This window comes from Panthera tigris, chromosome C1, assembly GCF_018350195.1.
Source record: "Panthera tigris isolate Pti1 chromosome C1, P.tigris_Pti1_mat1.1, whole genome shotgun sequence".
NCBI lineage: Eukaryota > Metazoa > Chordata > Mammalia > Carnivora > Felidae > Panthera > Panthera tigris.
Genome location: NC_056667.1, coordinates 4,221,523 through 4,232,940, shown reverse-complemented (window position 1 = coordinate 4,232,940; position 11,418 = coordinate 4,221,523). Strand labels below are relative to the sequence as shown.

Sequence of the window (11,418 nt, the reverse complement as noted above, 5' to 3'; positions counted from 1 at the left end):
GTTCTTTGCTTTTGGAACCAGCCCCTTTCCTGACTCAGGTGCACTTGAGCCGGGGGGGCAGGGGCCTCTCACTCCTGTCGCCCTCTGTCTGTGGTAGGGCACCCCCGGAGGAGACTGTGGAGAAGCATTAGTGAATTAACAGGACAGAGGTGACCAGACCAGCACCCCCGAGGTCACCCCCCATCCCCTGCCTCAGCCACGAGGGCTACCCAGGAGCCCCCCATGAAGTTCTCCCTCCCACGAGGTGCCTCACGGGCCCTGCCCTGGGTGGTCCCCGTAAACTTATGCCAGGGCGGGCGATGCGTCTCAGGCTCTACTGAGAATGCCCGCTGGGACTCCCCTGCAGGGGCGGGGCCCCTGTACCCACACCCAGGCAGTATTGGGGAGGCTGGGTCTCCCAGCTGCGTCGCTGTCGCTGTGGCCCAACCTCTCATGGCTGAGGGAGGGCTCTGAGGCCCAAAGGAGGGAAGTCACTTCACCTGGAAGTTGTAGTCTCAGGGCCGGGGCCAGAACCCAGGCGGGGGGACCTGGATGCTGCCCTGTCCTGCGTACGCCTTGCTGCCCCCAGGCCACCTCAGGTGAGCTCAGGTGCGCAGGGGCAGGCTGCGTGGGCTGGGGGCCCCGCCCTGGCCCCCACCCCTGAGGCGGGCTCCCCCGGGGCTGGCTTGGGGCAGAGCGGGCGGAGCGGGGGAAGCCCCCGGGCTGGCGCACGCCTGTCATCCGAGGGCCCAGCAAGGCGCCAGGAGCCATGGAGTTGCGGCCGGGGGGCTGCACGGCAGCGGTGGCTGCGGTGAGTGGGAGCACGGTGGAGGGGGGCGGGCAGCCTGGAGCCTGACCTCAGGCCTGGGTCGCTGCGCTAAGAACCATGGGGCCCCACTTCGCGGGGAAGTGTGCCAGCACCACCACCAACCCCTCTCCACTTAGAGACTCCGCTAGTTAGAGCCTCAGCCGGGCGGGGCCCTTCCGCTGAGAGGAAACCCCCGCCCCGGGGGCCAGAAGGGTCTAGGGGCCCCAGGCAGAGAAGGATCCGGGTCCTCCACCTTACACAAGCCAGGAGTGGGGACGGGGCTCCCCGGTGCCTGCCCTGGTGCCCTGGCAGAGGGAAACGTGTGTGGGGGGCCGGCTGGAGACCTCGCTCTGCCTCTCCTGAGCCTGCTCTGTGCACGGGGGGAGGGAAGCTCGTCTTACCCCACATCCATGGCACCTCCCGCCCAAGAACCTGAGAAGAGGGCCTCTCTGAGGGCAAACGCGGTGGGGGGCTCGGAAGGGGGGGAGGCCGGGGAGGGCCCGCACGGCCAGCCCTGTCACAACCAACAGCCACCTGTCTTCCAGGTCCTGCTCCTTGCGCTGCTGGGCGCCCAGGGCCAGGGCGGCACACCCAGTCCAAAGTGTGACTGTGCCTCCAACTTCCAGAAGAGGAGCGGTCTGTTCTGTTGCAAGGGCTGTCCAGCCGGTGAGCAGCCGAAGGGGTGGGAGGGATGTGGAGGGGAAGTGAGGGCAGACAGAGGGAGATGGGGTTCAGGCGGGGTCAGGAGACAGGGGAGGTGGGCAGGGCTGGGGAGGAAGTAGGGAGCCAGAGATAGGAGAGGAGGGAGGGGAAAGAGGGAACCCCCTTTGACTGTCTGACCCGGGTCTGGTTTCCACAGGGCACTACCTGAAGGCCCCCTGCCCAAAGCCTTGTGGTGCCTCTACCTGCCTCCCGTGCCCCCGCGGCACCTTCCTGGCCCGGGAGAACCACCATGAGACCCGCTGTACCCGCTGCCAGGCCTGTGATGAAGAGGGTGAGGGGCCTAGTGCTCAGTGGGGGGACTCCTGAGGACAGGCCATGGCCAGGCTGTTTCTGAAGGAGGTGGCTGGCTTGGGCTTAACCTCTGGTGTGACAGCCCTGTGTCCACCCATCCCAGGCCCCTCCCCCCTCGATCCCACCCTAGGATTCCCTTGCCCCCTCACTTCCCGATGACCCTCCCATCTCTATATATGCCTCAGCCTCTGATCTGGGGCGATCTCCACGCTCCTCTCCCTTTGGGGGTGGCCCCGTCTTTGGCTGCCCCCATCTCCATTCTCCAGGGGATCTGCCCAGGGTCCCCGCGGGGGAGTCTCTGGCCCTGATGGCCTCCACTCTCCCCATCTCCCTGAACACTCTTGCCAGTTTCCCAGGTGGCCCTGACGAACTGCTCAGCAGTGGCAGATGCCCACTGTGGCTGTGACCCGGGCTGGTTCCCCGAGTGCTTGGTCAAGTCCTGCAGGGACGGCTCCCCCTTCCGCTGCCACCCGTGCTCAGACTGCAGGGCCCTGCACCGCCACACACGGGTGCCCTGTGAGTACTCCCGCTCTGGGCTGTCTACCCCTCCACACCCCCCCTCTCCCTAACTCCCGCTCTCCCTTCCTGACACACAAGCCATCTCCTGGACTGCAGGTTCCGTCAGAGACACCGACTGTGGGACCTGCCTGCCTGGCTTCTATGAATATGGCAACAGCTGTGTGTCCTGCCCCACGTAATGTCCTGGCTGCCCTGGGACAGGGAGGGGGTTCTGGGAGCAGAGTGGGGATCCCGGGAAGGTGGAGGGAGCTCGGTCCTGTGGTGGGTGGGCGCCATTTCAGGCAGACATTGGATACTGAAGGGAAATCTGCAGTCACCTTATGCCAGATAAATAAGGGGTTGTGTCCTTTAGTAATCTTTCCAGCTGTAGGTTAAGGAAGCATAGGATTTGGCCGTTTATAGAGAGTCAAGTTGATACAATTTCAAAACTATGATCTGCCACTCATTCTCTGGGAGATCTTGGGCAAGTGACGTCACCACTCTGATCTGTGGCTTCTCCATGTGCCGATGTTAGCAGGTTCTGCCCCCCCCACCCCCGGGGCACAGGTTAAGGGGTAAAACACTTTATCCATTCATTTGCTCTGCAAGTGTTTATTAAGCATCTACTATTTTCCAGAGATGTTCTAGGTGCTGGGGATCCAACAGGGAACAATGTAGGCAAATCCTGGTCCTCATGGAGCTGACATTCTAGTGACCCTCAATCTAGTCTAGAAAAAGCTCCATAAATAGCGGTTGTTGCTGTTGTTTCTGGGGACACCAGTGAAGTTTCAGCAGTCCTTTGGGAACATTCCAGGGTACTGTGGTGCCCAGGGAAGAGACCTGGGGAGGACAGGGCCTCCAGGATGGAGAGGACGGGGAACCTCTCCTGGTGTCTACTCCCTCACGCCCCCCACCCCACCCCACCCCCTCTTCTTGCAGGAGCACCCTCGGGAGCTGTCCTGAGCCCTGTGTGACTATTTGTGGCTGGAGGCAGAGTAGGTGGTGTGCTGGGAATTTGGGCAGGATTATTGGGATGGTTGGGGAGGCTGGGGTGTGGCTCCTATCCACCACCCACCGGCTGTTCTTTCAGTGTTCTGGGTGCAGGTGCTCCTGGCTGGCCTGGTGGTCCCACTCCTGCTCGGTGCCACCCTGACCTACACGTACCACCGCTGCCAGCCGTGCAAGCCCACGGTTCCTAGTAAGTACACGCACGCGCACACACGCACATTTCTAGGGGCATCGGGTCCGCACGGGTAGCCCAGAGCCCACTCACCCCTGATGCAGAGGGGGGAAACTGAGGGAGAGAGTGCTGGGGGCAGGGGTGGCACAGGAACCCAAGAGGAGCTGGACCAGCACCCAGGTCTAGGAGTCTTGCCTGGTTGCTAACGAGATGCTCTTGTCTCTCAGCAGATGAAGCTGGGTTGGAGGCCCTGACTCCCCTGCAGGTAAGAATATTAGTAATATTCAGGGAAGAGAGTGAGCAAGAACCCAGGCCTCAGCCTTCTGGAGCTGAGAGGCTGGGCCGTATTATAACTCATGGTCCCCCACACGGGGCACGGTGGCTGGCAGGCACAGAGTAGGCCTAATGAACACATGTGAATTCCCTGAGTGAATGAGAGCAGCAAGGCACCTGTCTCTTAAGTGGCTTTCAGTCTGGTGGGATCCAGACAGGTAAACAGAAGACAGTTCAGTGGGATGAGTGTCACCATAGGGAGGCCTCCGGCAGGGTTGGGGCCACAGGGGAGGGCAGCCAGGACAGGGTTATTTCAGGCAGAGGAAATAGTTCTTCTGGGCCACCCAGTGAGAGATGAGGGGGGACTTCGGGAGGCAGCCTTGAAGAATGTTTGCTGACTGATCCAGGGAATGGCCACTCCCGGCCAGAGACCCCAGGAAGGAGTGACCCCAGGCTGACCTGGGGCCTCTCTTGGCTTCCAGGCCACCCACCTCTCGCCCAGGGACAGCACCCTTCTAGCTCCAGCCAGCAGTATCGAGAAGGTCCGTGCTACCCATTTGGTAGGCAATGGCTGGGCCCTTGGCTCCCCTCAGATCCAGGAGGCGCCCTGCGCGGAGGTGACGTGGTCCTGGGACCAGCTGCGCAGCAGAGCCCTCGGTAAGAGACCTCACTGGCCTTGACCCCATTCTCCTGAGCCTGAGATGAGAAGTAATGGTTTCCTGAGGCACCACCTGCCCACTTCCCGTCCCAGGCGGACGGGGTGCACCCCCCTGGTCCCCCGCTCTGCCCGCGGTCCCGCCTCTGGCCTCCGTTCTTGTTCCCCACCGACTCTCTCTGGCCCGTCCCCAGACCCGCCGCCGCCCACGCCCACGCCTTCGCCAGCGCCCCCTGCGGGCTCCGCGGCAGCCACGCTCCAGCCGGGCCCGCAGCTCTACGACGTGATGGACGCGGTGCCCGCGCGGCGCTGGAAGGAGTTCGTGCGCACACTGGGGCTGCGCGAAGCGGAGATCGAGGCCGTGGAGGTGGAGGTCGGCCGCTTCCGCGACCAGCAGTACGAGATGCTCAAGCGCTGGCGTCAGCAACAGCCCGCCGGCTTGGGCGCCGTCTACGCGGCGCTGGAGCGCATGGGGCTGGACGGCTGCGCCGAGGACCTGCGCAGCCGCCTGCAGCGCGGCCCGTGACGCGGGGGCGGGGGCCCACACCGGGCGCCTCTGGGCCCCGGCGGCCCTTGCAGAAGCCCTAAGTACGGTTACTTATGCGTGTAGACATCTTATGTCACTTAATAAGCTCCTGGCACGGCCCTGCGTAGCAGCGCCTGCCGCGCGCCCCCTGGGGTTCTGGTTGAGGCCAAGCGGCATCGACAGATATCGGGAGGGGGCAGGAGATGGCTCAGCAGTGTCTCGGCCCGACTTTGGCCGAGGCCTGGGTATTAAATCTGTGAAGAAAAGCTACTGCTTGGTGCTTCCGAGGGGCTGTGGTGTTAAGTGGCCCCGGCTTCGTTTCCTGGGGGGCGTCGTCGAAAGGCCCGGAAGTCTTAGCGCCCCTGGGTCGGGGACCCACGGTGGAACCCAGTGTGGCCCCTGGCGCCCGGGCCGCCCCCGCGCCCCGCTCCCGCCCGGCCGCGGCCTAGTTACCCGACGGAGAGAGGAAGTCGTGGCGACAGCGCGAGAGAGTGCACGTCAGCCGCGGCGGCTGAGAGAGCTTTAATGGGGGTGCGGGATGGCGGGGACGGGGAGGAAGCAGGTGGAGACACAGCGCAGGGACCCTTGCCTCGCACTCACGCCACCAGCGTCGTGAAAGGGTCTGGGAATCGTGGGACCCGGGGGGAGGGGAGCGCGGACTTCACCAGGGGGAGGGGGAGGGGGAGGGGGGGAGGCAGAGGTTGGGCCCCCGGAGCGGCAACTCGGTCCCGACGGGCAGGTTGCCGGTTTCATCGTTTCTGGTAAACAAATGACTGAGAGGAAACCCTCGGCGGGGATGGGAAATGCGGGCCGGGTGCAGATCTGGGTCACGACGGGAGGAAAACCCCTTCCCCAAGCGCGGGGCCTGCCTCCGCCCAGGATGCGCCCGCCGCGTGGGTTCCGGGGTGCGGGGGAGGGGGCTGCGGCCGGGCGCGCGCCCCGCAGGAAAACAAGGTCGCCACCCACGGGGCTGGGGAGCACTCTGCGCGACCCTCCACCGAACATGCAAATATATGTAAATAGGCATGCAAATAAGCAGCATCTTTTTGCGTCAACAGCTTGCTTGGGCACTTTTCCTGGGCGACGGCGGCGGGTGCGTTCCAGCGGCGCCCCGGGCTGGGCATGCGGGGGCCGGAGCGGGGTCAGGGAGAGGTTCCAGCGTGGGAGGGGAAAGGCAGCGCGGCTCCCAGCCCTTTCCGCCGGAGCCGGGCAGGCCGGGGCGGAGACTGGGGCCCCCAGAGCTCACGAGGCTGCGAGCAGGAGGGCGGCACCTAGTACTTAGCGATGTCCCCCTTCTTCAGGATGATCTGTCGCTGCCAGGGCGCCAGCTTGCTCTCGTCGTAGCCCAGCGTCCGCAGCTTCTCCGACTGCTCTTTCTCTCGCTGCAACTCCTCCTGCTTCTGTCGCTCCTCCTCTTTCCTAGGCATGGGGCGGGGGGCAGAGCCGCGGGCAAGCGTGAGACGGTGGGCCAGGCACCGTAAGGGGCAAGTAAGGCGTTTCTGGGGGCAGGAGCTGGGCGGCCAGGGCAATGGGTTCTAGGGGCAGAAGGGCTGGGGGACTGGGGACTGGGGTCGGGTCAGGAGCCACAAGGATAGGGTGGGAACAGGGAGGGGCTTGGTTGGGGGCAGACTGGAGTCACGGGGGCACACACAGGAGCTGGGTGAGGGAGAGGCTGTGGCTGAGTTATTTCTGGCTGGGGTATTACTGGAAACAGGGGTGCTGGGTCAGGAGGGTGGCAGAGGGTGAGCGGGGAGTGTCCTGGGGGCAGGACCCAAGTAGGAGGGACCACATTAGTGGGAGGCAGTGGTGGCTAATTAGGGACGGTTATTATAAAATAGGGGCTAGAGGGGCGCCTGGGTGGCTCAGTCGGTTAAGCGTCTGACTTCGGCTCAGGTCATGATCTCACGGTCTGTGAGTTCGAGCCCCGCGTCGGGCTCTGTGCTGACAGCTCTGAGCCTGGAGCCTGTTTCAGATTCTGTGTCTCCCTCTCTCTCTGACCCTCCCCCGTTCATGCTCTGTCTCTCTCTGTCTCAAAAATAAATAAAAACGTTAAAAAAAAAAATAGGGGCTAGAGCTGTGCTGACAAGGCAGCCACTAAACTCAGGTGGTTACTAAGCATCTGAAGTGTCAGAAGTGAGACGTAGGATACGTGTACAATGCGCACGGCATCACGAAGACTGCTTTTTAAAAGACTGTAACACATCTCGCTAATGACTTTTACACTGGTTACGTGTTGAAATAATATTTGGATACTTTGGGCTAAGTAAAATGTAAATGTTAAATTCACCTTTACCTTTTTATTTTTCCAAAGTGCCTTCTAGAAAACTTTACACAGTGGCTCGTGTTATATTTCTGTAAGCACTGGGCTAGATTACTGGGCAGAAACCACGCTTTGAGGGACAGAGGTCAAGGTTATTGATACTGAAGTTGGGTTATAACTGAAGGCTAGGTTAGTGGGACACGAGGGGCTCGGTAATCCAGGCCGAGGTTATCAAGCCATAACATCTAGACTTTGGGGCAGGGGCTAAGTTGCTGGGGGAGAAGAGTCTGGTGGCATTAGTGGGAGCAGAGAGATTGTGCTACAAACCAGACAAGGGGGTGTGCTCAAGATGGGGCTGGATGAAGGGGCAAAAGGACTGTGCCTAAGCCAGGGAGGGGCAGCAGGTCGGCCCACACTCACCGCTTCTGCTCCCTAGAGGAAAAAGAGACAGCATTATTTGGTGCCACCACCTCAGGGGCATGATCAAGACACCCTACCAGGCCCTGAAGCTTCCGGTCCCCCGGCTCACCTCTCCTCTTCTAGCTTCTTCCGCAGGAGGTCTCGCCTCCAGGCAGGCATGCTGGCCAGCCGGGCCTCCTCCTCTTCCTCCTGAAACACAAGCACAGAACTTCAGGACCAGCATGCGCTGGGAGGTGGGGTTTGGGGGGAGGTGCACCCCCAACCCTGGGAGACCCACGCTAGTCAGGGACAATGGGATACAGACGTCCTTCTACAGAGCAAATAGATGAAGGTGCCTGGCCACAACCCCCTTAGAGGGGGCCTCCTGTGCTCTACCCCCTCATAACTCAGGCCCCCTGTGTTCTAGAGGTGGTGCCAGACAGGTCAGAGCTAAGGTGCAGGAGAGGAGCAGAGAATGAGATTTCCCACTAGGGCAGGCTGACGGATGGCTCCAGGGCCCTGACCTCGACTCTCTGGGCAGACCCATACTTGGGCCCCCACAGATCCAGCCAGCCCGGAGGGGCTCAAGCTGGCCTCCACCGCGAAGGACCTTCTGGCCTATGCACGTCCTGTTCCCAAGTGGAGTAGACACTACCTCTACAACTGTGTGGCTCATCGACTTGGCAGGGGCGGAGGCGGGCATCCAACACAGGCAGCTTACAGCAAAGAGTTTTATTACGTGGATGTTACACAGGAGAACACGTCACACGGAACACTGCACATGTGGCTCCCTTGACCTCAAAGAAGTAGCTGTGAATTCCAGTGCGAAACCAAAGAGAGGAGAGCCACACTGCCCCGGGGGGGACCCACGGTCCCTCACTCAGAGGGGCGGCTGCTTCTACCTGCCTACCATGCAGAGCCGGGCAAGACCGTAGGCCCAGAGGGGAACACCTGGTTTGCCCTGTGCCCTGCCCACCGCAGCCACTGCCCCACATCTGGTCATAGTGGGCTTCAAAGGCTCTGGCAGCCTGGTCCTGGATACTCTGGGTTTTCCAAGGCCACCCTGCTGGCTTCTGGGTTTTTCCTGTGGGCTTCTGGCCTCCAGAGGGCATCAGACGGGCATCCAAGCCTGGGTTAAGATGCTTGAGGGGGAAATTCCGATTTCTGCTGCTCAGATGTCAAAAAGCTCTGCCTCCTTCTCCTTCCAGAAGGAGAAGCTGCGGTCGATGTAGCGGCAGATGTCCTCGTTGCTGAACTCGCCCATCTCAGACACCAGCTCCAGGGGGTCTTCGACAGGGGCTTCGGAACCAGGAGGGTCCCACGTCGGAGGAGGCGCGGCTGGCGGAGGGGGGCTGGGGGGCTGCGGCGCAGGAGCTGGGGCCTCGGGCTGCCCCTCTGGCCAGTCCACCATTTGACCCGGAGGGACCTTTTCTGCCGGCTCTCCCTCCTCCTCCGCCGCCTCCTCCCCCTCCTCCTCTTCCTCTTCTTTTTTCTCTTCTTGCTCCTTCTCCGCTTCTTCTTCCCGGGCTGGCTCAGCCTCCGGGCTGTCTCCAAAGAACTGGCGCCTGAGGTCCTCGAAGCCGTCGCTCCAGGTTCGTCGGCCAGCCTCCACCTCCTCGAGCACCACGCGGTGGAAGAGGCGGATGAGCTCCCACGGGTGGCTGCCCAGCCGGTCGAACATCTCGTAGCACAGCAGGTGGCGGAACTTGCGCTCCTCGCGGCTTAGGCCCATCTCCAGCAGCTGGAAGTAGCCGAGCATGAAGAGGTCGAGCGTGAGGCTGTCGTAGCGCGGGGGCGCGCCGCCGTCCAGGGGCGGCAGAAAGTGTTCGGGCCAGTACAGGCCGTGAGCCAGGCCCGAGCCACACGGCGGGCGTCCTGGCACCTGCCGCAGCAGGCTCCGCCAGTGGCCCAGCAGCTTGCCCACCACCTGCCGCTGCTTCAGCAGGCGCAGCAGCCGCGCATCCGGGCCGTCGCCGGCCAGCGGCTGGAGAGCGTCGGCGGCCTCGGGGCCCGGGCCCGCGCCGGCGGCCACCACGCGGGGCAGCAGCCTGCGCAGGCGCGCCTGGGCGTGGCGCCGGGGGCCGCGGAAGGTCCACTTGCGCCAGTGCTCCAGGAAGAGGTAGACGATGCGCTCCTTGCGCATATCTATGTAGTCCTGGACGCCGCGCGGCTCGGTGGAGAGCGACGGCTGGCGCGCCAGCTGCTGGGGCTCGGGCAGCGCCGCCTGGTGGTCCGGCGCGTCGGGCGGGCCCAGCGCGCCCACGGAGTCCCAGGGGGCCGGCAAGCCGTTGGCTACCGGGGCGCTTGGCTCCCCGGTGCCGGCCGCCACGTAGTCCTCCTCGAGGATGGGCTCTCGGCCCGAGGCGGCGGCGGGAAGCGAGAGCTTGCGGCGCGAGCCGCGCGAGGGCGCCGAGCCCTGGGCGCGCAGCTCGTAGACGGCGCGGAGATGCTGCACGGAGACGCCGCACTCGAGGATCTCGCGCGCCACCGCCTCGCGACACCAGCTGAGCGAGTGCGAGCGGCCGAGGCAGAGCGGGCCCGGCCTCCAGGGCGCGTCGGGCAGCGGTGCCAGCGGCTGGCCGGTGTCGGCGGCCAGCAGCTCGGCCAGGTGCGCGGGCCGGCCGCCCAGCGCGGCCAGCAGCGTGGCCATGCTCTTGAGCAGCGTGGAGATCTTGCTGCACCAGGCGGGCAGACTGGCTGCGCGGCCGTGCATGCGGCGCGGATCGACGGTGAAGCGCGGCGCGGAAAGGGCGGCCGAAATCGGCAGCAGCTGCTCCAACTCCAGCTCGAGCTGCTGCAGGCGCGCCTCCAGCTTCTGCGCCTTGTGCAACACCTGCAGGTTCTCGATTTGCTGCTCGATGCGGAGGATGTCGGCTTCGGTCATGAGCTCGCCGAAGGGCCCGAGGATGGCGTTGTGCGCGCTGGAGTACCTCCAGCCCTCGCGGGGGTAGCAGCATGAGCTGGCGGACGTCAGCTAAGGCGGGGAAGACAAGAGAGGGGAGGGAGGCGCGTCTCCCTCTGGCCCGGCTCCCGCAGCGGCCGCCGGGGGGCGCCCTTTGCATGTCCTGGGTGGTGTAATGGCTCCGCGGGGCTCTGTCGGCAGGGACGGGCCACGCCCGGCCGGCGGGTGATTACACTGGGGCGAGACTTCGGCCCAGGCCGCTACTCCGGGCCCTGGGCAGTGTCCACTTTGGTCGCTGGCGGGGTCGTTGGGCGCTGTTGCAGAGACCGAGCGGGCAGAGGGAGTCTCCACACCTGGCTTGGTTGCTCATTACACCACCGAAGGAACGTGCAAAAGGCGTTGAAGCTGCGACGCCAGGCTGCCCTTTCCCACCCCATCTCAGGGCTGCTGTTTGCAGGCCACATCCCAGAGGGACCTCGCGCATACTGAGGACCTCTTGTCAGCTGTCCCCGCAGCCCGAGCCCTCCCTGTGCACGCTGTCAGTGTTTTACTGCTGAACCAGCTTGAAGCCTCAGCTCTCACCCCTTGTCCCCGGCACTAGGGATGATAATCAATTTTATGAGCTAGGTGTGCCAGGAACTTCTGAGGGTTTCGTTCATTCCTCACTTTAGTGCTGGGCTTCTGCAGCCTGGGCTGGGGGGGGGGGGGTGGGCGTCGTCCTCACATCCTCCCGGTTCATCTTGACCCACTACAATCAATCCGTTCCCTCACAGCCACATAGGATGATGCTAATTCCCTCACTTAAACCCTCTCCCAGGCTCCCTACCGCTGCAGGAGAAAGTCCATTTTCTTCAAGGCCAGGGCTTGGTGATCTGCCCCCACTGCTCTCTCCAGCTCCGCCCCTGTACTGACAGGACAGTCACT

At 63.5% G+C, this 11,418-nt stretch overlaps 2 protein-coding genes across 7 annotated transcripts in view; one reads left to right on the top strand and one right to left on the bottom strand.

Annotated features, from left to right (window-relative positions):
* The first annotated feature begins 621 nt into the window (after positions 1-621).
* TNFRSF25 (TNF receptor superfamily member 25) lies at positions 622-4,933 on the top strand. Of its 3 annotated transcripts, none has more exons than XM_042995476.1 (10): positions 622-790; positions 1,333-1,453; positions 1,647-1,781; positions 2,150-2,317; positions 2,417-2,495; positions 3,239-3,294; positions 3,390-3,497; positions 3,707-3,744; positions 4,235-4,409; positions 4,602-4,933. In XM_042995476.1, the coding sequence occupies exons 1-10, from the start codon at positions 749-751 to the stop codon at positions 4,931-4,933; spliced, it is 1,254 nt and encodes a 417-aa protein (XP_042851410.1). In that variant the 5' UTR covers positions 622-748. The 3 variants fall into 3 exon arrangements, with proteins under 3 accessions (XP_042851410.1, XP_042851411.1, XP_042851409.1); XM_042995477.1 differs by lacking the exon at positions 622-790 and adding an exon at positions 976-1,251; XM_042995475.1 differs by lacking the exon at positions 622-790 and adding an exon at positions 1,026-1,251 and having other exon boundaries at positions 3,710-3,744.
* Positions 4,934-5,439: 506 nt separating this feature from the next.
* Positions 5,440-11,418, bottom strand: part of ESPN (espin) — a 31,674-nt gene continuing 25,695 nt past the window's right edge. For all 4 annotated transcript variants that reach the window (XM_042995472.1, XM_042995471.1, XM_042995473.1 and 1 more), the window contains 3 exons: positions 7,723-7,802; positions 7,614-7,625; positions 5,440-6,352 (listed from right to left, as the gene is read on the bottom strand). In XM_042995472.1, coding sequence (XP_042851406.1) covers positions 6,205-6,352; positions 7,614-7,625; positions 7,723-7,802 — 240 coding nt within the window. In that variant the 3' untranslated portion in view covers positions 5,440-6,204. The remainder of the gene's footprint in view (positions 6,353-7,613; positions 7,626-7,722; positions 7,803-11,418) is intronic.